The sequence below is a fragment of the Grus americana genome, chromosome 2 (assembly GCF_028858705.1).
Source record: "Grus americana isolate bGruAme1 chromosome 2, bGruAme1.mat, whole genome shotgun sequence".
NCBI lineage: Eukaryota > Metazoa > Chordata > Aves > Gruiformes > Gruidae > Grus > Grus americana.
The window spans coordinates 20,294,304-20,319,630 of record NC_072853.1 but is presented as its reverse complement, the minus strand read 5'-3'; the positions used below and the strand labels follow the sequence as shown (position 1 = coordinate 20,319,630).

General features: G+C 40.4%; 1 protein-coding gene across 3 annotated transcripts in view; it reads right to left on the bottom strand.

Annotated features, from left to right (window-relative positions):
• Positions 1-14,336: 14,336 nt before the first annotated feature.
• The window catches only part of RSPO2 (R-spondin 2), a 118,938-nt gene continuing 107,947 nt past the window's right edge, over positions 14,337-25,327 (bottom strand). For all 3 annotated transcript variants that reach the window (XM_054816373.1, XM_054816372.1, XM_054816374.1), the window contains one exon: positions 14,337-16,435. In XM_054816373.1, coding sequence (XP_054672348.1) covers positions 16,326-16,435 — 110 coding nt within the window. In that variant the 3' untranslated portion in view covers positions 14,337-16,325. The remainder of the gene's footprint in view (positions 16,436-25,327) is intronic.

The window sequence follows — 25,327 nt, the reverse complement described above, 5'->3', positions numbered from 1 at the left end:
TGAACCTAATAGCTGTTAGATAATAATGTTCTATTATATCCTGCTGAACAGTGACAAACTGTTTAGAGATTACAGATGGGATGAAGATGATAAAGGAATTGACACCTCTTGTCTAAGCCTGAAAGACTAGTAGCAGTCTTTGTCCACAGTGCGATAGTCCTGATTTATTCCTGTGGAAGATAACAGCAACATCAGCACAGTGGGGCTGGAGGGCAGTTGATCCAGAAAAGTGTATGATGAAAGGATATTTAGAAAAGCATGGCAGTTAACTGGAAATCAACAGGATAGGACTATACCTAATAACACAGTATTCCAAGAGCAACTCAGACCTGGCATTAAAGCCCAAAGTCTACACGGCATGGACACAAGCCACAGACCAGAAGCTTTAGGCAACCTTGATGATATTCCAGAAGAAAGGTTGGTAAGCTCCATCCCTCAGCAAACACCTATGAGTGCATGAATCACAGTGTGCAGAAGACAGTTTATTGGGGTATGTTCCACCTATGCTTAAATAAAATCATGTGACAGGTAGATAAGAGGAAGGGCCCTGTCCAAAAGGTCCCTCACTAGGATGTAACAGCAACCAAGTTGACTAGTCATGTATGATGACCATAAATACTAGCACAGCACAGTTCCCGCTCTGTAATACCCAGTTTGTGAAGTGTTCCACTGGAAATTTAGGCAAGGTAGTGGAACATTTTTTCCTTCTGTGCAATGGTCAGAAAAACAATGGAGCTACTAATGGACCAATGATAATATCTTATTAAAAGATAATATGCTTCCAATTAAGAGCCTTGTATGATAGATGGATACAGCAGTAAGGGAGAAGAAATCCCAAGCAACCAGAAAAACTGGGTGGTTTCTATTTCTACCTAAGCAGAGATGGTTATGCATAGGTACCATGCTGTATGGAAATCTGCTTGCTCAAACTGGAAAATAACAGTAAAATATTAAACTTTTCAAACAATTCTTTCAGCAATGGAATACTATTTTATTAATACTAAACCAGCAGGCAACATATTACTCTTGAAATAAAACAGTGGTAATAGAACAAAGTTATTGTAAAAATTAAGATCAGAGGAACTGAGGCACAGTCAGATGAAGGACGAAGAGTTGTTCAGAAAAATCCTAGGAGGTGATGTGCTCAAAGCAGTCTCCTTCTCCATCTGTTGTGGTTTAACCCAGCAGGCAGCAAAAACAACCACACAGTCGCTTGCTCCCTCCCCAGAGGGATGAGGGAGACAATCGGGAAAAAAGGTAAAACTCGTGGGTTGAGATAAAGACAGTTTAATAAGACAGAAAAGGAAGATAATAATAATAATGAATATACAAAAAAAGTGATGCATAAATGCACAGCACAATTGCTCAGCACCTGCAGACCACTAATGCCCAGCTAATTCCTGACACCATCTCTCTGAAAGCAATAGAGGAGAATATTGTGGCAAGGATTGTTATTAAAAATTAATTGTTTTCCACATTTCTTGGAGGTGATATTTGACATTTGTAACAGAAGGGGTTCCAGCACAGCTCTTTGCTGCTGCACAGTCTGCATCGTGCCCCTTTCCATTCACATGCTCCACCGAAGTCCCCAGACAGTCTATGGCCTTCTGCAGGGATGGAGCTGAAGCCTGTGTTCCCTTTACAGTTTTCTTTGAAGATTTGTCAGCCTCCCTCTGGGTGACAGTTCCCATCTTCATATGGGCTGTACTTCTGCAGTTGCTAAGGGAAATGATAAAAAGCCCAAGAACGTGTTGGGCTGCTCTTAGTTTTCATGCTAACAAGGATGAAAATGTTTCTGCTCAGAGCTTTGGAATGCTGTTGCCCTCCGTCTCCTCTGGGGTGGCTTTCCTTTCAAGGGTCTTGTCCAGAAAGGCCTGGACAAACTAGAAAGAAATGAAGTGCTGCTATTCACTTGGCAACATTTATTATAGGTACAGAGGGCAAACAGTCAGTCCGTCAGGCCCTCTGAGTGGTGCTTTGACTTCCAATTTACACAACAAAGCAAAACATCCTCTTTGGCTTCTATTCAGTTTTATGATACACAGAAATCTGCATAAGTTTAATGCAAATTTTAGCATTCGCATTGCAGAACTCTGTTCAACAAAACACTCCATACTTCCTCAAAGATTTATACAATTTGAGCCATCTCTGTGGCTTGATTTAAATATTTACCTCTGGAAGATTCAGCTTTATTTAACATTAAATTTATTAATGCATCTTTGAGCTAATACATCTTTCCTATTGTTTTAGTTACAGTCTTGGTATCTTTCACTATTATAAACATTTTTGTTGTGCAATGCCTGAATATTTCCACTTGTTTTGTGCAGAGAACTTGAATTAAAGGACAGCATGGGTTCTGAGGATTTTATAAGCAGACAGTAAGTCAGGGAAAATGTATGAAGGCAACAAACATGAGCTGTGATTGAGGATTTCATGCAGAAATTGAAGATCTTGGAGATTTTAAATTCTTCAGACTTGGTAGCTGCTTGAATATGTGGCATTAATCCTAAGGAAGGATCGTAGGTTTACTAAGTATTGCAGCAGGCAGCTGATATGCAGAAGAGGGTAATTTTGGTGTCTCCTGCGCAGAAGTGAGCAGAACAGAAGATTCCCTCTGTAGCACCTCCGGAGTGACTGAACTGCTCCTTTACAGTGTGTCCAGCACTGGTGCCCGAGAGGCAGTCTACTCGAATGTACCTGGTCGCTTTGGTAAGTCTCATCCTGTCCAGATCTTCAGCAAGGAGGAGAGAGGTGGAGATTCAGCAATGAAAAGTGCTGTCTGGGACATTTTGATGACTGTTCACTTCCTCTTCATAAACATGCAAGGATGCATTCCAGTTTTTCATTGTGTGGCCAGACAGCAGTATAGTGAGGGGTCTTGCTTTGGCTTTTTCTCCCGAAGACATTTCTGCCAGTGATCCTTTCATTTGTTTTAACTTTGGGGACAGTTTTGTCTCTGCCCTTTCTCTTTGAAAGTGCTTGACAGGAAAGTGTAATAAAGATGTGGGCATTCTCTGACAGTTCTCCAGCTGGAGTTGAATGTGTGTATCTCCCTCGAAGGCACTAGGATCTTTGAAGAGTTTCCAATAGAAGTAGCCGAAGGCAAGAGAATGGCTGCACTACTAGTTGTGTGATGTTACTACTTCTTAATCACAGCATGGTAGAGATTGGAAGGGACCTCTGGAGATCATATAGTCCAGCCCCTGGGTTCACTTAGACCAGGCTGCACAAGATCACACCCAGGCAGGTTTTGAATATCTCCAGACAAGGAGACTCCACAACCTCTCTGGGCTGCCTGTGCCAGTGCTCAAAGTAAAGATGTTTTTCCTCATGATGGAACTTCCTGTGTTCCAGTTTGTACCCATTGCCCCTTGTCCTGTCACTGGGCACCACTGAAAAGAGTCTGGCCCCATCCTCTTGACACCCACCCTTTAGATATTTATAAGCGTTGATCAGATCCCCTCTCAGTCTTCTCTTCTCCAGGCTAAACAGACCCAGCTCTCAGCCTTTCCTCAAAAGTGAGATGTTCCAGTCCCCTAATCATCTTTGTAGCCCTCCGCTGGAGTCTCCAGTAGTTCCCTGTCTTTCTTTAACTGGGGAGCCCAGAACTGGACGCAGAACTCCAGATGTGGCCTCACCAGGGCAGAGTAGAGGGGAAGGATAACCTCCCTCAACTTGCTGGCCATGCTCTTCTCAATGCACCCCAGGATACCCTTGGCCTTCTTGGCCATGAGGGCACACTGCTGGCTCATGGATAACTTTTTGTCCACCAGGACATCAATAAGAGAAACTCCTGTCTTTTCACTAGTTTTCAATCAGAATTATGACATCTAGTCAAAGTGATCCTTGCACAGAGATCAAGCGAGCAATTGCAAGAGTTGCTAGAGAACAATGCTTGGGACACATCTTTAGGCCCCAGGTTTTTTGCAAAAGCTCGCCCACAGAGCTGAGGAAGAAAGCCAGTCATGAAAATCTTCGTGATGGGAAAACCACTTTCCCTCATGTGTTTCCGTCTAACAACATACCCCTCTCCAACCTCTTTCTGAGGTAGACTGTTAAATAAAATGCCAGCTCTGTGCAAACAGTTTTCCTTGCAGAACACTGTGGCCTCAGTGCTCACCTGAATGACTTATTCTTGAGAAGAGGATTAACACTATGATACCGCACAGCTGCAACAAGTTACGGTAGTTCCTCCTTGTTGAGCCAGCTAAACCTGCAATATGGGCTCGTCTGTTCAAGTGCCTGCTGACCGACTGCAGCAGCGCCGCTTTGGACTGGCTCTGCTGCAGCGTATGCCTCAAGTACAGCATGTTCAGCCAAGGCACCCTTAAAAACCTAGGCTTATATGTTAAATGGATTTGAATTGAACCTTACCTGAGAGACAGAAGGGTGACATCAGAGATCCTGTAACACACGGGCATTTGAGAACACCAATTTTTGTGAAGTGAAGCATCTGTTTCTATTCTAGGTCTCCATTACTGTCTGCAAAAAATATTACTAGCTACCACTTGACACAAAGTATGACACAATGAAATAGAACTACTAAATGAGTTCCTTATTAAAAGCACTTTAATTCTTTTTTCTTTTTTCTTTTTTTTTTTTTTTTTAAAGTACTGCTGTTACATTTCCAATCAGAGATTGAAACTCCGCAATGCTCTTGTCAAATACATCATTTCAGACAGTAAATTATCTGGAAATATTTGCACACAACCTCTGATAAAATTTCAAGGAAGCAAAGAACCAAAATAAATGTTAACCTGCCAACAAATCCAACACAGTTCATTTCCTTTACTAGATTCTTATAAAGGTAGCTTTATGTGTTTTTTCAGCTTGGAAAAAAAAAAATGTTGTCTTGTCTGATGTTCTAATCTGTTCAGGACCTTTTTATTACTTCTCTAACCTGAACATTGTTAAGAGTTCCCGCAGCTTGGCACTATTTCTCATGCCAAACATCTCAGGGTATGGAAACTTTTTAAATGAAATCTGCAGTTGTCCTCAATTAGTGTGAAATATGAGTGACTAAAACATTTTGCCATGATTCTCTCTATAGCATCACACTACTAGCTCAACCTGCCTCTTTTCTCCTGCTACAGCCTTTTTGATATATATTTCCATTTCTTTGATCCTAGGCAAGAGACCATGCATCGCAGGACGATTCCTGAAAACTCTCCCAGACTGGCAGCACAAGCCAGAGGTTTATGACTCACTTTTCTTCTGATGGGTACTATTTTTTCTAAATAGACTGCCTTCAGCATTTCCCATAAGGACTCAAAAAATTTGAAAAATATTTTTCCAGAATATTGCAAAACAAATACATACATAAAGAAGAATTTTGCATATTAAATTGGGATCTCAGCGCTAGCAGCTCTACCAGTCTACTTAAACCTGTGCTGTTAGGGGCAAAGCAGTCTAGATTTGGGGAATTTTGCTGGAGTACCAACAAACACAAACGTCTGCTTATCAAGTTTGGTACTGAAAAAAAGAACACGCACACAAAAAAACCCTTTGCATAAACCTCTGTCCTCCTCTGTCCTCAGTCTCTATTTTCCTTCTTTCTGCCATGGATTACACTAAATCCATCAAAACCCATCCGGTGAGATGGTGAGCTGCAGCCCTTTAGGCGATTCCCTGCCCTGGCATCAGTGACCCACAGCTGCAGTCCCTCAGAGGTGTACCTGCGCCAGCGTGGGTTGCTCACAGGCCCATCAGGGTGTCCATATCCCCTTCTCCTCCTCCAAGAGTGCATCTCCAGAACACAGCAGTTGCTGTTGTCCTTCTACAATACTTATGAGTAGCAGCACTGGGGGCTAAAGTTTTGATCGGGGATGGGTTTTTCTGCTGTTGACAACACCTGTTTCAGAGCCACCTGGAAGCAGCTGTGACCATCACAGGGTAGTTCGTGGCCTCCCCACACTGGTCACCACTGCCTCATCCTGTGACTTAAAACCTGTAACTTATGCCCACTTATACCTATATGCCAAATATGAATTTGGAAAAAATTAGTGTGTGCTGAAAAATAAAATGGTCACATGTGACAAGGTATTGTGAAAACAGCACTGAATTTCCAATACCTCAAATATTTATGTTGTACTCTTATGCTTCACACTACCAAATATTTCTCATCAAAAGAGTCTTTTGAATTTGTAATTCGTGTATAAAGTAGACATTTAAGTTTGGGGGTTTTCATTTAAAAAGTAATTTTTCCAATTGACTGATACCAATCATACTCCAATTCTGGTTAGCAACTGGCAATCATCTACCTTTGATTCATTTACTGAGATAAACAACTCATGGAAGAATTTTATTATTTATTTTCCAAACAAGAGGCTTGCATTTTCTCTAAAAAGCTAAGCAACAATTATGAAGCTCACAGTCTTCTAAATAGCAATTTGCATAACTGGCATTGAACTGGCATTGAATATGCAAGACATTGGGTCCAAGCCATGCTGTTGAGAAGTTCATATTTGCACACATGCTTTCTATCTCCCCCATGATCCAGAGATAGGAGGATTGATTAAAATAACACTCCTGGAAGAAATGAGGGCATTTTCAGAATTTTGAGGGCTTACTAAGCTTATACTAGTTTTTCAGCTGTTGCTGTCCCCCACTGATGAAAAACTGCCTTTGCAATTATACTTTTTCATGAAGACCAGAAAAAGGATTTATTCCCCCAGAAGGCAGCAGTTTTACCGACACACACTGAATGGGAAGAGCTAAGGAAGATCCTATCTACAAGGCTAGCTTTTAAAAATTAAATAGTATTTTTGTGTTACCATTTACAAAGAAAATACTTATCTAAATGTGCCATATGCTACACCATTCTTGGATTCTTGCCAGTTTAAGATTATACTGTTCTTCAGCTTGGGCAGAACATTTTTGGAATGTTTTTGGTTTTGTCCTTATTTGTATCTCACTGAATACCAATATGAATTTTCTCAAAAAAATGGCATGACATTTTAGACACCAGCCAAGACGGTGTTTTTACAGATTTGTGCCTCCTCAAACTCATGGTGAGTCATTGAAGTCTCTATGGGCCTTCTGGGAGATCACAAACAAGATGAACACAGTGGTATCTGATAGCTTCCTCTCAAAAAGATCTACAGATTCACCTGCAATATCTAATGAAGCTCCTACATCTAGGCATCTGTCTCAGTTCCACTCTGAAGATTAATGTGATATAGCAGCATGTTACATGGCAGAATGCTTGTTTCTGGGCTGCTGTAAGTTATAGCCTCCTAAACACAGATACATTGCCATCTATTTCAATTTAGATTAATATGCATGACTATGCATGACTCTCAACCATCATAGCTGAGAAGAAAGGCTGGTGATGATCGCCTCTGGCAGTCTCTTGAGAAGACAGGTAGGAATTCAAAAGTGTCTGGTTGCCACGGTTAAGTTAAAGAAGGCTTGTGAGTCAGTCCTCAGCAGGACCACCTCAACTGTACAGACACATATATATAACAATTAAAAATTAGTTATGGGCTGTGCATTGCCCTTCTCTTTGGCCATATGCACATACGCTGCTTCAGAAAAATAAATACATGCAGAGCTATCATGTATTCTTTTCAGGTAACTAATCTCCTTTGCAAATGGCTTACCTCACACTTAGTTGGGTTTCAATGTCCAATGGATGGCAAAAGTGTAGTTAATAGGCCAGGCCATGCTCTAATGGCAAGCAAAGCTCTAATAAGTCAGGATTTTATATATACTGTATTGGGTCAGGCTGCGATGGAGTTAATTGTCCCCACAGCAGCCCTCACCGTGCTGTGCTGTGCATTGGTAGCGAGCAAGGTGTTGGTAACACACCGGTGATCTGGCTGCTGCTGAGCAGTGCTGGCACACATCAAGGCTGTCTCGCCAACATTTCCCCTCCCTCACCAGTAGGCTGGGGGTGGGCAAGATCTTGGGAGGGGACACAGCCAGGACAGCTGCCCCAAACTGACCGAAGGGATATTCCATACCACAGCACGTCTGCTCAGCAATAAAAGCTGAGTGGGGGGCATTCATTATTTACAACGTTTGTGTTCCAGAGCAAGTGCTACACATAGTGAAGCCCTGCTTCCCGGGAAGTGACTGGACATTGCCTGCTGATGGGAAGTAGAGAATAATCTTTTGGTTTTGCTTTGCTTCCATGCATGGCCTTTTGCTTTTGCTACATTAAACTGCCTTTATCTTGACCCATGAGTTTGGGGTTGTATCATGGGTTTGTCTAGGATAGAGTTAATTCTCACCAGAAGCTGGGATGGGACACAGCCAGGACAGGTGACCCAAACTAGCCAAAGGGGGTATTCCATGCCTTGTGACATCATGCTCAGTATAAAAGGGGGATAGTCAGGGAGGGGCGGGGCGGCTCCAGGGCGCATGGTTCAGGGATGGTCCGGCTTCGGGACAGGTCTGAGCGTGTGATCTGATTTGTACGGTTGCTGGGGGAGAAACTGCATTATGTATCACCAGTTTTGTGTATTCTGTTAAGTACTGTTGTTATTTCCCTCTCCCTTTGCCGTCCCAGTAAACTGTCCTTATCCCAACCCATGAGGTTTTGCCTTTGTCTTCCCATTGTCCTCCCCATCCCAACAGGAGAGGGGGGATGAGCGAGCAGCTGTGTGGTGGTTTTTTCCATCTTATTTTTATCCCCTCCCAGTCCTGCTGAAGAGGGGAGTGATAGAGTGGCTTGGTGGACACCTGGAGTCCAGCCAAGGTGAAACCACCACAATACTGAGGTGGATTTGCTATTAAGTCTCACTTGGACAGGTATTATTCATTTCATACAGAAACAACTGTACAATTTTGACAGTTTTGAAACTACAATTCACTGATCCAGGTGCACATTGCATAGCAGATGACATGTGGAAAATGGAAACTCCAGGTTTCTCCAGACATTTCAATCTGCCTGATCAATCCACCCTTGCCTAGTTCCCAAGAAGGCAGAAAGTACACACGGTACTGTGTATACAAAAGACCTCGTTGCTGTTGGTCACCCTCAGGACTGCTGCACTCTGGATCATGATCTATTCTCAAAACCTTTAAATTATTTATTTATAAAGGACAGAGGTGGCATAAAATTTTCTACAGGAAAGGAAATTGACTTCCGCGTGCAAATGTAGCATTAAAAATGGGCTACAGCCAGTGGACAATTTTGCTGCTGGAATAATTAGGCAGGTGAAAGCAGGCTGAAGGAGGGCACTACCACCAGAAGCTTGATGTGGAGAGAATGAATAGTTTGCTTTTTTTCTTGAGACTAGGTCAGATGGAGGAAAAAACTCATTTCAGACATTATGTTGTATAACCTGCTATATTCCACAGAAGAAATTCTGCTTAGGAATCAAAATTGTTCTAGGCTTCAAGATCTACTCCAGATTTTAAGAAATATATGTTGGGTTTCTAGACTGGTCTTCAATATAGCCTTGGTGATACAATAGTCCAGGCTGAAATGCACACCCCGTCTTCATTGTTAGCAAGGGGTCCATCAGCCTTAAATTACCTATATTTGCTCAACATACCTTCATATATATTTATATCTGTTAATTAGCCATGTTAATAGGGAAAAGGTAATTTTGGGTTTATGATAAGGTTATTTGTGGCAGGAAATTCTGTTGTACAGATGAGTTCTCCATCTCCTCTGTGTATTCAGTACAATAATGCTAGCTTTCTGCTTAAAAACAGACTGATATTCTTCAGTACCAGTATGGTCAAGGATCTCATTTTTCTAAGTGGATTTGGAGGCTTCCCAGATAGTACATCTGCCCTTTCTTTTTACGTCACACCTCAAAAAATGAAGCCTACCAGAGAAATCATAAGAATTAATATATTTCTCCAGAATGCATGCACTCCCTACTTTCTCTGAATAACATCTGGATTTTCTTCAGAGTGGCTGGCTCTGCAGTATGTGTCAAAACATCTGCAAGTCAGATTATATGAACATAATCATATTGCAAAGCATCTGCAGCTTAAAGCTCGTGGGAATTCCTTGAATTATGGTATAGGGAGCACAGGGGAGCAGGAAGGAAGGGGAAGAAAGAGTAGACAAAACCCCAAATCTTTGTGCTGCACTGTTTGCATGAAGGAAAGATAATAACAAAATGAGAATAAGAATGAAGAATGATTGCCTCATTCAACTAATCAGCATTGCAGAGCTGCAGCTCATTTATAATCAGAAGAAATACAATTCTGATCATCTCAGTAGAGACTTTTAGAATGCTTTAATTCAGCATTCATGCATCCTTATCATAACTGCATACAAAATTCAGACTGAAAATGTTTCTTCCACATGCATTTTTACTGTTGCCAATCTTGTATGAACTATCACCTTGTCATAAACTGGAAAATTCTTTGTAGTTTTAGTTCAAAGTCAAATATACCTTTAGGTGATAAGAACCTTGCACCTGCCGAAGTCTCCAACTGTCTTTATCAACTGTCCCAACAGAACTCATCAGTCCATTCGTCTCATACTGCCTCATCTGCAATCGTTGCATCAGGCATGGCCATTATACTTGCCTATATACTTACCTATTCCTGGTTTAGATTATGGATGTAAGAAGATATATACTTGCCTATTCTCTCATCATCTGTTTATAGACCTTTAGTCCATGAATTTCTCTTCAACTGTCTAAAGGGAAAGTATCTAATCACAAAATAAATTACTGAGATCAGCCTTAGCGTTTGAATCCATGTGCCCTCGTCAAGAGAATAAGCAGACTGTAAGACATTTGAGGTAGAAGGGCTGTTCACTGCTCCTGCCGAAGCCAGGCCACAGGGTAGTAAGGAACATGAGGCCAAAAGGAGAGTACCGAACTGTGACAGAGAAATCCTGTGGCTGCACTCCATGTTCCTGAGATTTTTTTGTGTACATATCACTAGACAGCCACTAGACAAAAGACTGAAACAATTCTGGAGCAAAGATCAGGAGCCCTCCTGCAGCTGAGGGCCTTAACTTCTGTACATAGCAACCAATACCTTCAAGTCCACTGAGAAAGAGAAATAAAACATAACTTCTCACTGAAGTGTCTCATAAAAAGAGGACTTCAAGAGAAGAAAGGGAAAAAAAAGCTCTCATCTCTCCCATAAAGCCCCTTTAAAGTCTGACAGGGAAGCTAAGACATAGTTGCAAGCCAAGACATGACATATTCTCTAACTGCCACTGTTTGCTTTCTCGAGCTGAATTTTTATTTTGAGAAGTGCTGGGGACAAACAAATCAGCCTTGTTTTCAGTGTTTATTCATCTATGAACTATTAGTTGGTTTCATTGGTATTGTCCAAGTAAAATCAACAAGATCACACGAGTGTCACTGAAGACAGAATTTGAAAACAAGGAGTCTGGGCAGCTCTTTCACATGACCACTGCCAGATATACTACCAGACAGTTTAAGTAAGGATCCAGTTTCACTGGGGTTGAGGATATACATTCATTAGATGTAAACAGAGCTTGTTTGCATTAAAAAAATATTAGCTGAAGTCTAGAAGAGTTAGACAATGGGCTGAAGGCTGGGCTCACTTAAGATGCTCTTACTAGTCATACTTTCCTTACAGCATTTTTCACTCCTGAGAGGAACTCAGTTTATACACTGGCCTGCCTTCCCTCAGGTGTCCTGTAGGTCAGGCTGCTCTAATGCTTCCTAAAGTTAATGTCCTTTCCTCACTCCTGGACAGTCTTCTCATGAAAGAAATGATGCCAGGTTCAGTGCGGAGCTTTCGGTAAAGAACTGAACAAAAAGCTGACTGTGGTTTCTGCATTACGCTTTCAGAAGGGTACATTTTGTTCTTGTTGGTGACAGTCCAGAATAACATCAGTCTAAAGTTTACTGGAATTTATGCTGGCTTACACCATCAGAAGTGAAAGTGAACTAGTGTTAAGAGACAAGTACATTTTGTTGGTGAAGGCAGAGAGATGCGCAGTTTGAATTCAAAAATCTCTCATATCCCCTAGTAAGTGGCAACATCAGTTATCAGTAGCATCACCAATTCAAAAAAAGTTTGGCACTTGTGCTGGTAGTATCCAGGTAATTTTATTCTATATTCTATTTCATCAGTATAACAAAGTTGAAGCATTAACTTTGATCTTAATCTGTCTGGAAAAATCTTCTCAATTTAGAAGCTTTCAATCAAGACTTTATCATTTGTTTGTTTGTTTTAATAAAGTTAACAAGGTATTTAATTGATTTTTGGTTTATTTTTAGCTCAAATGAAAATCTGCTTTACATTTTTTTCTGCTCTGCAGTTTTCTGTACTATAAACTCATACTGATAAAGACACATCAAATATAAGTTCTACAAATATTCACCTTTCTTTCATTGATATCTTTATGTTAAACACATAGGTGTAAAAGAGGAGAATAATTTCCTAATACTGACGTGTAATATGGAAGGTTTGCATTGCCATAATGTGGAACACAACTTCTTCTTTTTTTTTCCCCCCCTAGGGGTAAGAAAAGAGACATGTAACAATAATTTCTCACTAGTAAGAACAGCTGAGATGCATTAAAGACCAGTCAGCCACAAAATAATTGCTTTAAACTTGCACCTGCTTTTATTTATTTATTTATTTATTTTTAATTTAGAGAGACAGATGCTAGGGGGTCAGGATTAGGTAAGACATACTGAGGATAGAGAGATCCTAAATGCAGAGTGTGGCTATGAAATTGTCTCTTCTGGGACAGGTGAATAAGATATAAAAGAATGTACACTTTCAAAAAATAACTTTTTGCACGTCATAGCAATGTAACACTTTTTTCACTAATGATTACAGCATGGAAAGTTCTTTAACCTACTAACTTGAATCTCTTCTAGTTTTAAACAAAGTTTCAGTAGGTAATCATTAAGCCAGGGCCATAAAAACCTTGTGAACACAGAAGCTCCTCTGCTCTGAATCCTTCCACTGTTTGAGAGAAACAGTTACATTCAAAAAGTAATGGCAGCTCTGGAAGGGGGAAAAGGTGGCATCTGTACCTGGTCAGCTGCTTACCAGAAAAGAAGCAAGACCTTTACAAACCTGCTTCTGACCAAATTTAAAGGAAATAAGAGGCAGAGTGGGCACAAGCCACTTTCATGGTATCCAGCTTTGAAAACCTGATCTTCTTCGCTTTATCAAGAAACAGTATCTGTTTGAAGATCCTGAAGCAGTAGCATAAATCAGTCCTCTCCCAGAGCTGTCCCCAGTTCTCCAAGCATCCCAGCAGAAGTATGAAACCCACCATTGTGAGGATCTTCTCTGGAATCCTGAAAGGGAGTAGTCCAGGAGAGATTGGACCTCCTCTGCTCGGCACTCAGGAGGCTGTGGGTGCTGGGGTACTGTGCCTGGTTTGGAGTACTCAGTATGAGAGAGGAATGGAGTAAGTCCACTGGAAGGTCACTAAAATAGTTAGGAGGCTGGAGCACAAAACATCCAAGGAGAGGCCAAAGGCACTGTCAGTGTTTCACCTGGAAAAGAGGAGGCTAAAGGGAAATCTAGGAGCAGTCTTCAGCTGCCTGATCAGGGCTTATAGAGAAGACTGAGCTCAACTCTTCTCAGAAGGGCACAGCAAAAGGACAAGGGGCAGTGTACACAAATCACAACAAAAAAAATCGCTACGAAGGTGGTCAAACATGGGAACGCAGACTAGAGAGGTTGGCAAATCCTCCACCTCAGGCGGATTTGATACAACTTTGAGGTTAGCCCTGTTTCAAGCAGAGATTGGGACTAGATGGTCTCTCAAGGTCATAGAATCATAGAATATCTCAAGTTGGAAGGGACTCATAAGGATCATCAAGTCCAACTCCCTGCTCCTCTCAGGGCTACCTAAAACTAAACCATATGACTAAGAGCATCATCCAGATGGTCCTTGAACTCTGACAGGGTTGGTGCTGTAACCACTTCCCTGGGGAGCCTGTTCCAGTGACCGACCACCCTCTCAGTGAAGAACCTTTTCCTAATGTCCAGGGAACGGTCCTTTCTAACCTCAGGAGAAGTATGATCCTACAAAAACCCCAGTGCTATGAATACATTGATAGGATCCACATGCAAAGGCAGGATAAAACCGGATGTCTAGGACAAAGAAGAAACTACACATGAGGGCACTCACTACCTAGGAAAGAGCTTTTGTATCTACACTCTCAAGGAAACTCTGAATATGAAGGTCACAGGGACAAGAGAAATCAATGTATATCTAATGTACAGTCCCTTTTCAAACATGTTGTAAGTATCAAAAAAATAGCTGTTTGGAAAACCCTGAAATTTTCCACTCCAGTGGGTGAAAATCTGCATCCACACACTTTCTCCAATTCTTCTATGTGTATGCTATTCCAGTGGAATACACTCTTTGAATTAAAAAGGACGAAAAATATTTTACTCAGAAGCTTGTGACATCATTTTATTGTATTCTGTAGCATTCTTTCCATGGCATGCCTAATACAATATTTGTAACCACTACTAAAATGATTGTATGAGGGCATTCACTGCACTTACAGCCAAATTTGATAACCAGTAAGCAAACAGGCAGCTTTTTTTTTATTTTGAAGTGAGCATTTAATGTCCAAAATAGCAGCCCAGGATCAGAACAATCTTACTGTCTTTAACACTGTTATGTTCTAGGTAAATATGAACATATTCTAAATGAAAGATGGTGAAAATCTCATGGTTAAGTGGAAGTCCACAAGCGGTTTCTTGGAACATTCATATGTGCCTAACTACTGCACATTATTGTAGCAACACTTGTCCTAGCTAAATATGGATATATTTGTGCTTATAGATGCTTTATTTCCCTAGTTTATTTGTAAAGCATATAACCCATAAAACTAAAACTGAGATTTGTGGGATTTTTCTAAAGTATATGTCAAAAAGAGTTTTGTAGTTGTCTGGGGTCTGTTTTACCTTTCCCTTGCTTTGTGCAGGTCATATGCAAGTTTTAGTCCTAGAACTGGCATAACTTCTCTAAGCGACAGCATAAATGACAGCAATTTTAGTGCGGGTTTTCCCCAGCAGCGATTCATAAATCTCCTTTAATGCAAGCCCAATAATGCTAGATTACCAAATGATATATCCTGAGCCATTTTAACTTCCTACACAGAAAATTCTCTCCACCTCTCCTAAAAAAAAAACCTCAAAACACCAGATGCAGATTAAATTTGCTAAACTTCTACAAATAATTGGAAATACTGAGACATTGTCTGGGGTTTCCTATACTTTTGAATGACTGAACTTAAATAGCTTTTTCTTTTGTTCCTCCCCTATTCTCCCCTATTTGTTTGCTGTAACTGATGGGATCAGGACTAACAGAAATGAAACATTGTGCATTATATTTGAAAAAAACTACACATAGAATCTTAGATACCAAGAACTTTCCATATAATTTCTCTCCTGACAAAACATCTATCATCATCATGCCTCATCTTAAAAAAAGTTACACTTCTTTTTCTGAGACAAAATAGACCGGGGCTCAGATAGGAGTACAGAATAGCAGAAAGGACTCGCGTTTTACTAGTGTGGCAAGTCTACTTCAGAGCTGACACTCCATTGTGAGGGCCAGTACAAGGTAGTTTAGCCATCTGAATGTGCTTTACAAATGAGAAAAAAAAGTCCAGTTTGTAGCTATTGAGAAATATGAGAAGATACTTAAAACATAGTAAAAAGTAAACATTTGCTGGATTATTTTAAAGTATATTACTAGAACCAACAGGACATAACTTTTAACATGTATAAAGTATTATACATAAAAATGCATAGATGTACAGTAAATATGTTCACTTATATGTAGACAGAGTACTATGTACACAGAGGGTCTGTTGTGCTTCTGGAACTCTAAGCAGTAATTCCTGCAGTATATTGTCTTAAAGCAGTTTTATTATACAACTGTTTCAATGTAGCAGGTGCTGAGAACAACGTACATTAACGCTAAGTAGGTAAGTCATACCCATTTACTCTTGAAATGTACAAATATAGGAAACAAAGGTCATAAATGCAATAGTACCTACACCTCCAAGACTTCCTTTTTTTTATTTAAATATGCACAAGTCCGCCTAATGGTGATACATAGGTTTCTTTCCTGCTCCCCTTCCGTGTCAACACGTTAACCAGGCACTCAGGACAAAATCTTTGATGCACTTCAGCACCACTTCCACTGATTCAACTCAGTGCACTCGTGACCTTGAAGTCTTCAGGTCAAAAATGAGAGGAAAAATATACAATAAAAATATATAAATAAAACAAACAAGCTTGTGGGCTTTTTTTTTTTCACAAGTTATTTGCCACCAATACTGTCAAAGCAGCTGAATCGCAGTGCATCCATGGGCAGGAGCACATAGCAGCTTTTGTGCACTTTGCAAAAAAAAAATATATTAAAGAAAATCAAGTCTTTACTGGCTTGTTTTATCTGTCGCTAAAACAATGCTGTGCTGCTTCTGAGCCCTTTCCATCAAATTCTTTTTCTTTTTTTTCTTGTCCTTTGTTTTTGTTGGCCTTCTTCCTAAAAAAAAGCAGAAACAATATCAATGAGTCAATTAAGTAAAGAATACAGAAGTGATATTAGACTGCAGTCGAAAAACTCAGTGGCACAAAAATTACTGATGAGGACTGCAAATGTAATGCTGGTTAATGAGCGTCAATGATCAGTGAAAACACAAGTTTTCAATGTGGTACAAGAGGAAGCAGGATTCTCAACTGTCATCGCTTGTCCACAGGCACAATTTTGCTGGTGTGAGTAACCATCTTGATGTAGGTCTGACTTTCGGCAGGATACCTCACGCAAGCAATGTTACGCAAGCGCCTGGGGCTCAGGGCCAAACGAGTACGTAGACTCCTAACTCACTGAAAGCTGGATACGTGCCTTAGACCCTTGCGTAAATTTGCTTGAGTGAGTAATCCTATTTAAGTCAAGTCCAATACATCCGTGATTTCAATGAGAAATTAGGCATTGCAGCCTAAGTATTTGGTTGGATGCCATCCTACATGCTTTGGCAGAAGCAGTATCACTTCTGTGAAGAACTGCTATTATTGCTTATTAGTACACAGTGCCTAATTCTCACAGCATATTACTGTGCAGAAACAAAAATTCCATTACACGCTTTTTGTTATTGGAAGATCACTGAAAAATAACCACAATCGGGAAATCAGGATCAAAAAAAATTTTCAAGACTCCTGGGATGGCAAAGTTTTTTCCTGTTCAGCTCTAATAATAAAGCAGCATCCTTTAATTATCTCAGCAAAGATACCATGGACTGAAAAAATGCTAGATATAAAGGCCCTCATTCAGCAATGCATTACCTTTTAAGTATATGCTTAAATCCTATTGACAGTAGGACAGTAGGATTTAAGGAGACGACCAAATGCTGTCTGGAGTGAGAACTGTCTGGGTTTTCTTGGCAGTATCATGTACTGAAATATGTGACCAATGGCAAAAAAATAAGGTTATTAATCTCTAGAGGTGCCAACTTTGTAAACTTTCAGGAGAACTAAATTAACTTAAGGTGACAGTAAAAAGAAATTCAAGTAGCAGATGACACAAAAATGTGAAAATGCACTTTTCATCTACAATGTCAGGACATTATTAATTGGGAGAGATGTTTGCCAGTCTGGCTTTGTCTTATTTCCATGTTGTTTCTCAACTACGAAGGCCCAAACCAGTATGAAGCATTTTTCTCTATTTGATAATAACACTGCATAAATCTGATTCTAAAATTACAAAAATTTATGATTCATTAAAAATAGAAGTTTATATACTTGACATTACATATTTGTAACGTGCTGTCTGGGCTACTATTCTCTAGGAATTATTGGAATACTTGTATATAAAATAGGACAGGACATTAAGGTAACAAGCACATGAGTTTAGTCCATATTAAAATCATAAAGGTCCTTGGAGTTTACTTCTGCTTCTCATTAAAGTCTGGCATTAATGCTACTATGGCATTTTGCCATTTTTAAATCTAGTTAATCCTACACAGTAAAACCTCAGTCCAACCAATCATTAATCAAAGCAGCTTCTAAGTTAAAACTCTTTAGTAACACTGTATCTAATGACTAGGCACACCTAATGGGGTCAGAGGGAAGGAATACTTGACACAAAGTGGCATTACAAGATGGTTTCAATTATAGAAATTTCCATATCAAAATTTTACTATGCGATTCTACTAGCTGGTATATTGTAAGGTAAGAGAACTGGGATGAATGTATAGTTGAACACTGTATTCTGTCTTGCACTTTAAATATTCTGATTTTTTTAACCTGAATATTTAATATTTATTAAGGAAGAAGTAGATGACGGGAAACAATTTGAAACAAGTGACAACGCTGCTCATCAGGAGACCAGCAGAATCAGGTAGAACCTAAGTGGGGTTTTGCTATCCTGTGTGCTCAGTGATACTTCCTGAAGTTTTTCACTGTACAGTCCAGTTAGTAAAAGAAATATAAACTCCAGTCAGTGCCACATCTAGTCTTCTCTATGATCTCCTCCAGAGAACTAGTGTAAATGCTTACTGTAAGTTTAAGGAAGATTCGATTCTTTTTCCTCTGAAAAGCACAGATAAAATGACACATAATCCACTTGGTATCTATTTGTGTAAGTCTTACAAAGTAAGGCTGTAAGGCAAGCATCAAATCAAATTGCCAGCATGCTCCCCATACAATAATCTTAAAATAGAAATGAACCAGACTAGATTTCAGTGATTTGATGTGTCATTGTGCAACAAACACTCTGCCATGTTTCTGCTGCTCTGCAGCAATCGTCCCTGTACCTGTTTTTGCCCCAGCGTGCACCGAAGGCAAGTTACCTTCTTTTACACGTGCCGTGGAGCAACAACCCGTGCCAAGTCAGTACCACTGAGCCGTTGGTACCTGATAACTTGTTCCCCTGTTAGCGAGCGCTTTGGCTGCTCACCATATTTCTAAGTGTTCTGTAGTACAGAATAAGTTTCATTATTTTCAGGACAATATTAAACCACACAGAGAAAATCCAGATGGCTGGCGAGGCTAACAGAGTCCCAAACTCCAACTGTCATTTTAACCAGAAAACTGAATATAAAAGGTATTTCTTGGCTAACCATCGGTTCCTATATTGCTACTAGAACATAACAGAGATTAAGAGATTAGCAAGAAAAAAGTGACTATAAAGACTAGAGAGTTCAAACAAAGTATGCTGCTGAAGTCCCCACACATGAAAACTTTTATTAAATTCAGATTTCAGTTGCACTGCTTATTTTGTCAGCAGAAGCACAATGAACAGAAGTAACTTCTGAATATCTTGCTACAGATATCTTTTGAAGAACATGACGTTTATGATACAGAAAGATCCTCAAAGAGGATCGAGGAGCCAAACCATCCCAGTTCCCCAGCTGGAGGGCTGTGGGACAAGGACAGGCAATGGAGGAGGCGCTCCCCTGGGGCTGGGCTGGCAGCGGCTCCCTCCGCTCTGCGCCATGGGTAGGGTGCGGAGAACCTCACCCGCAGGGACCCTTGCACGGTGTCCCCCATGCCTCGCCATGTTCACTGCTCCTGAGAGCAAGAGCCCTGACCCCGAGCCCCTCAATCCATAGGAAGCAGCAGGACTCTGCTGTGCTTGGCTTTGCTGGGGCAGTTGAAAAGGAGTGGATTTTAGCAGCGGCGTATTATAGTCCAGAACTTGCTGTTGCACACAGACAGCAATTCCTGGCTGAAGCAAACAGGGAGGGAGAGCAAAAGGACTCTGCCCCTCTAGAGGGGTTTTATAATCCACTATGTGGACTCCCAGCCCTTAGAGGGAGCAGGATGGACGAGAAAGCCATGACCATCCTTGCTCAGCAAAAACCCTTCAGCACAGACCAGGCAGGCTAGGAGAGCAAGCCACCCCTCTGGCGAGAATGACGAAGCTATTTGTAAAAACTGCTGAAACCTGCTGTGTAAAAACAGGGCTGCTGGTTAGAAAGGGAGCACCTGCTACGTGTCCTGGGAGGCACCGGGGCCTTACACCAGGTTCCACCACAGCCAGTTATTCAGCACAGTGTTTCCTCCCCATCTAGCTCCAGCTCTCCAGTATCAATAATGGGTTATAGTATTACTGCACAGGACAGAAAGTGACAATATCTGAGATATTAAGTCTGATCCAGCTGGCCAATAAACCCCTCCTCATCAGAAACAGCATCCAACTCGTCCAGCGCAGCCGCCTGGGATGCGCAGCCAGCACCACTCTTTAGGCGACATTACACCCTTCCTAGCGATAACTCCCCTGCTTGTCATCTGGCAGGTAGCCATGCGCCTCGCTTCTCCTTTCCAAGTTGCAAGCCTCCACATCACGTCTCATCTTCAATCTTTATTTTATGATTGCAATCTATCCTTGAAAGCCCCTGGTGTCAACAGCAATAGGAGCAAATACAAATAATTCAATCAAAGAGCAGGATAGCTGAACATGGGCTGTTCAGGTTACTGTACTCCTATTGATTGCCTTTTCCCTTGCATACTAACTAGCTAACTAACATTTCCTTGAAAAGCACTTTTTTTTTTTCCCTCAGTTTCTAAAAAAGGGGTCCTCAATTTTTATGATCAGACAGCTCTGAACATAATTTATAGAAATTTATTAATACTCCACAGAGTGGTACATATACACTGAAAGGTATAGGGTCTAGGAATGATCTGAAACTTAGCTGGATTTGGTTTTCAATCATTTAGCCAATAAAACCCTTAAAAGCTTATCTATCATTCTGTATCTCATATTTCTGCGGAGGTTATTTTACAGAAGCAAGACTGGCAAAGCCATTCATTCAAATCCTTTATTGCAATGTTATAAAATTTCAGTTTTGCTGTTTGCTTTATAAATTACCAACAAGTCAGTCCTCATTTTCTACTAAGTAATTTATCCCAATAGTTGATATCTTTACAGTGTTATTCATTGACCTTTTGACAACTTGCTTATGGTAGGTAGATGGGCAACTAATACACTATGCAATGAAACATTATCACTAGCTAACAATGTACCACAACTTCTAATGGTATGATAACATATAGGTAATGGTAGAATAACATATAGGTAATAATGGAATTCCAACATAAATTCCTGAAAAAACATTATTTATGCTAATGTACACAACACTTGTCCATACATGAGAGAGTAACAGCTACAAAAATAATTAACTTGGGTCTTGCTGGATTATTTTTCTTCCTTTTTTTGTTGTTTTTGTACCATTTTATCAGTGTTGCTCTTATAGCTGCTGCGTGCTGATATATTAGAGACTTGTGCTCAGTTCTCTGGTTTGTCTCATACCTTCAGCTGAAAGGTATTTGGAAATACTGCATGCTCCTTCTGGTCAATTGGGGATACACATTACCTGGTTCCAAAGGAACCTTCATCACCAGGCAGCTTTTTCCGGACAGAGTTTGGGCAGCAGATTCCTAATACTCAGAGCTCTCCTGATTCTCTAGGATGCATTCAGATGTAGCAGCAGATGGATTCACAGGGACTCCCAGACATGTTGGTGGAGATCCTTGGCTCAGACAGCATCAGTTCAGTATCTGAATTGTCCTTCACCTGCTGTATAAATACTGTTGTATGTACTTGCTATCCTAACAAACCCCATCCATTGCCAGTTTCAGCAGACGGAGACAACACAGTGTACATCCACATGAGGGCAGCAAGGATTTACATTTGAAACATTTAATAAAAGAAAAAAAAGCAACAACTATCCGCAGCTCTGTTTCAGAGTGTAATTCCCTCAAGAATTTTCAGCATTCTCACATACACATTATTATTTTAGAGATATCAGAATGTTTAATACTGCCTTCTTTATCTAAAATATTTTTCTCTTCTATTGATGATTACTGAATAATGGGACTTACAAGTGCCTGCCTGCTTCCCTTCCCTGGATTTTCATAAGCAGAACTTTCACTGCTAGCAGCAAAGGCACAATGGTGTCCTGGGGTAATAACAGACCTTGCTAAACACACCTTTTAGTCTTCTCTTCCCTTTCATTTGACCTTTTAGGAGCTAAATGTTGCATACTTGTACATCATTCCGCTATGGCGGCTTTTCTATCATAGATCTCGTGTGTGGCAGCATCTCATTCACGTGGTAAGCTAGAAAAATTATTACACACAAGTCATATTGCTGAAGGCAGGCAGACACCAGGGAGCTAACGACAGCGGTGGAAAGATGATAGGAATACTCGATGATTAACCAGTCAGATCGATTCAAGAGAACTCTGGCAGGACAAACTTCTGTCCTGCACAGACCTGCAGATGCCTCATCATTTACTACTCATTTGCACTGCACTTCAAACTACATATAAACAGTGACTGCAAAACACCAACAACAAAGCAAAGGATTCAGTCCAGAAATTATTCCCCAGAGGTAATTTATTTCCTGGGGCTTTCAGTCGGGTTAAAAATTTTGGATACTGAAACTGCCAGAGAAATGCACAAATTGTTAAGAAATTGTATAAACACACACTCAATGGAAAAAAAAAAAAAAATCCCCCGCTGCTACAAAGTCAGCCTCTTCCTAAAGCATGATTTACAGACCAGCGCTGACAAATAGCCCACAGGAAGAGGATGCAAAGAGCTTTAATAGCGTAGCAAACTGCACGCCGCGGGCAACACTACCAATGTCACCTGCTACCGAATCCGTGACAGCTTTGCCAATGAAACTTTAGTTTGTAGGGGTTTTTTTAAACAGCATCAAATTTAGGCTGAAATTGGCTATGCTGAATGTGTGCCACAGGAAGAATATGACTTGGCAGAAATCAGCCACAGTAAAATAGCCTTTTTGGACAGGGGCTTGGATGGTGACACTGGAAAAGAAGTGAGAAGGTTGAGGAGATGGTACAGAAAGTCAAATGTCAGAAACCAGTTCTTCGTTTTCCTGGGTCAATTTCTGATATCATTAGAAGAAGTCATGCAAACACATATTTGCCTCTGAAGACAACAGAAAGGATGGTATGATCATACAGAGCACATCAGCTGCCCACACCACCATTTCAATTCCCAAAATACCAGAATTTTTAAAGGTGGGTTATGTAAAGTTTGCAAAGCACTGGAACACTGTAACAATGGACATGATGGAAAACTCACAGATTATTTTATCATTCTTTCTTCATTTGCAAGGGTTGAATAATGTTGAGCAACTGAGGTCTTAGAACAATTACCGAATAAAAATAGAAAAAAAACCATACCATAATTATAGACTTTATCACAACTGATAGAAAGAATGAGCACGTGAAGGCATTTCCTTAGCTTTGAAGTGCTTGAGTTTGCAAGCTTACTGGTCGTCTTTTGTATTTTTTGGTGCACTACTAATAGCTAATGGTATAAATGATAAGTATTCCCAACCTACTGAAATTAATAAAGCTATAACAATAATAGACTATAAAAATGAGTTCCCTTATGTAAAACGCACAGTTTGATGTTTTTCACATGTTCTTGTCTTTTGATGTCAGCTTTCCTGATGAAAATCAGGGAAATTTTTGTCTTGAGCAAACCTTGTAATTTCTACACAAATCATTACAAAAGCACTGGTAGTGCAGATCTAACCTGCGTGATATCTTTTTCAGTTCCTGACAGCCAGAATCTTGATATTTTATTTTCAACTTAGCAATTTCACAGCTTTGGGGAAATTATTATATCCCAACCAACACTTAACATTGCATATACTTTGTGTTTGTAGACAGCAGCTAATTTTAAAGAATCAAAGAATAATTCCTCAACTGAAAGAAATATCAAATTATCCCAAGTTTCCGTATCTTAGTCCCCCTAGCTTTTTTTGTTTTGACACATACACTAAGAAATTAAAGGTTTTACTATTTAGGGCATGAATAAGAAAAGGGAGATACTCTTTTTCTCCCAAATTACACATCTACTTTTCATCTGGCCTGAATAGAAACTAACTAAGCAATACTAAAATCTGATGTTCTTTCCTTCTGGACAATATTGAGTATCATCAGACATTGTAATCTGCCTAAGAAATACTGATTCCTCCACAAAGAAAGGAATTTACACGTCACAGCCTATTGAGAGTTCAGTGGATTTTTCCTCGACTTTAGGGCAAATTCACTGGGAAAAGAGTCGTCTTACATTGCAGAAATGCAATGCGTTTCCCACAGTGTACAGTAGATGGCAGGGAGGTATTGGATTGGGTCTGGCTGCGATGGAGTTAATTGTCCCCACAGCAGCCCTCACCGTGCTGTGCTGTGCATTGGTAGCGAGCAAGGTGTTGGTAACACACCGGTGATTTGGCTGCTGCTGAGCAGTGCTGGCACACATCAAGGCTGTCTCACCAACATTTCCCCTCCCTCACCAGTAGGCTGGGGGTGGGCAAGATCTTGGGAGGGGACACAGCCAGGACAGCTGCCCCAAACTGACCAAAGGGATATTCCATACCATAGCACATCTGCTCAGCAATAAAAGCTGACAGAGGGAGGAACGGGGTGGGGGCATGCAGGTTTTTTATGTTTTTTGTCTTCCAGAGTAACCAGTACTGAAGCCCTGCTTCCCAGGAAGTGGCCAGACATCGCCTGCTGATGGGAAGTACAGAATAAATCTTTTGCTTTGCTTCCACGCATGGCCTTTTGCTTTTGCTACATTAAACTGCCTTTATCTTGACCCACGAGTTTGGGGTTGTTTTTTTCCATCTTAATTTTCTCCCCTCCCTGCCTTGCTGAGGAGGGAAGTGATAGAGCAGCTTGGTGGACACCTGGCCTCCAGCCAAGGTTAAACCACCACAGGTATTAACTGAAAACTGGCTTCCACTTCCATCATTTCAAAGAATATTAATTTTTCTTTATAGAAGTACCCATTGCTCTGCCTAGAACATAAGCCGTTCTATTCATTAATGAATATAAAAAGTGCAAAAAATAAAAATTCACACATATGGACTCAGAGAAGAAAGCAAAAAAAAGCACACTGGGGGAAGAGAAAAACTAGCAAACTCAAGGTGACATGGAAACTCTCAGAAAACTCTGATAGAAGACCTATGTTTAACTGAACAGTATAGATCTTTAGATGTTGGGTCCCGTTGTCATTTCAGCCACAGTTTTGTGAAAACAGTAGGACTCCATTACAGCCAAAACATTTTTCTAATGTAGATTTAGCTCAGAATTCAAATAATAGGACTATCAGTTGCATACAGGGTACTCACTATTCTTATCTTAGTCAACACCATGTGAGATCAGATGCTTTGCAAGCAGAGCCAAGCAAAATATTTCCAATGAAAGGTTTGGGTTTCTTTGTTTTCCTTCCTTTCATGGTGCAATATAAAGAAAATTTCAAAATAATAAAAAATACTTATACACAGTCAAGAGTACGTATACACATGTAACTATATTTTAACTCTATAGGCAACAATTATAGCAAAGAACTAATTAGCTTTGAACTTCTCTAGGTTTGTTTGGACACTGATCTG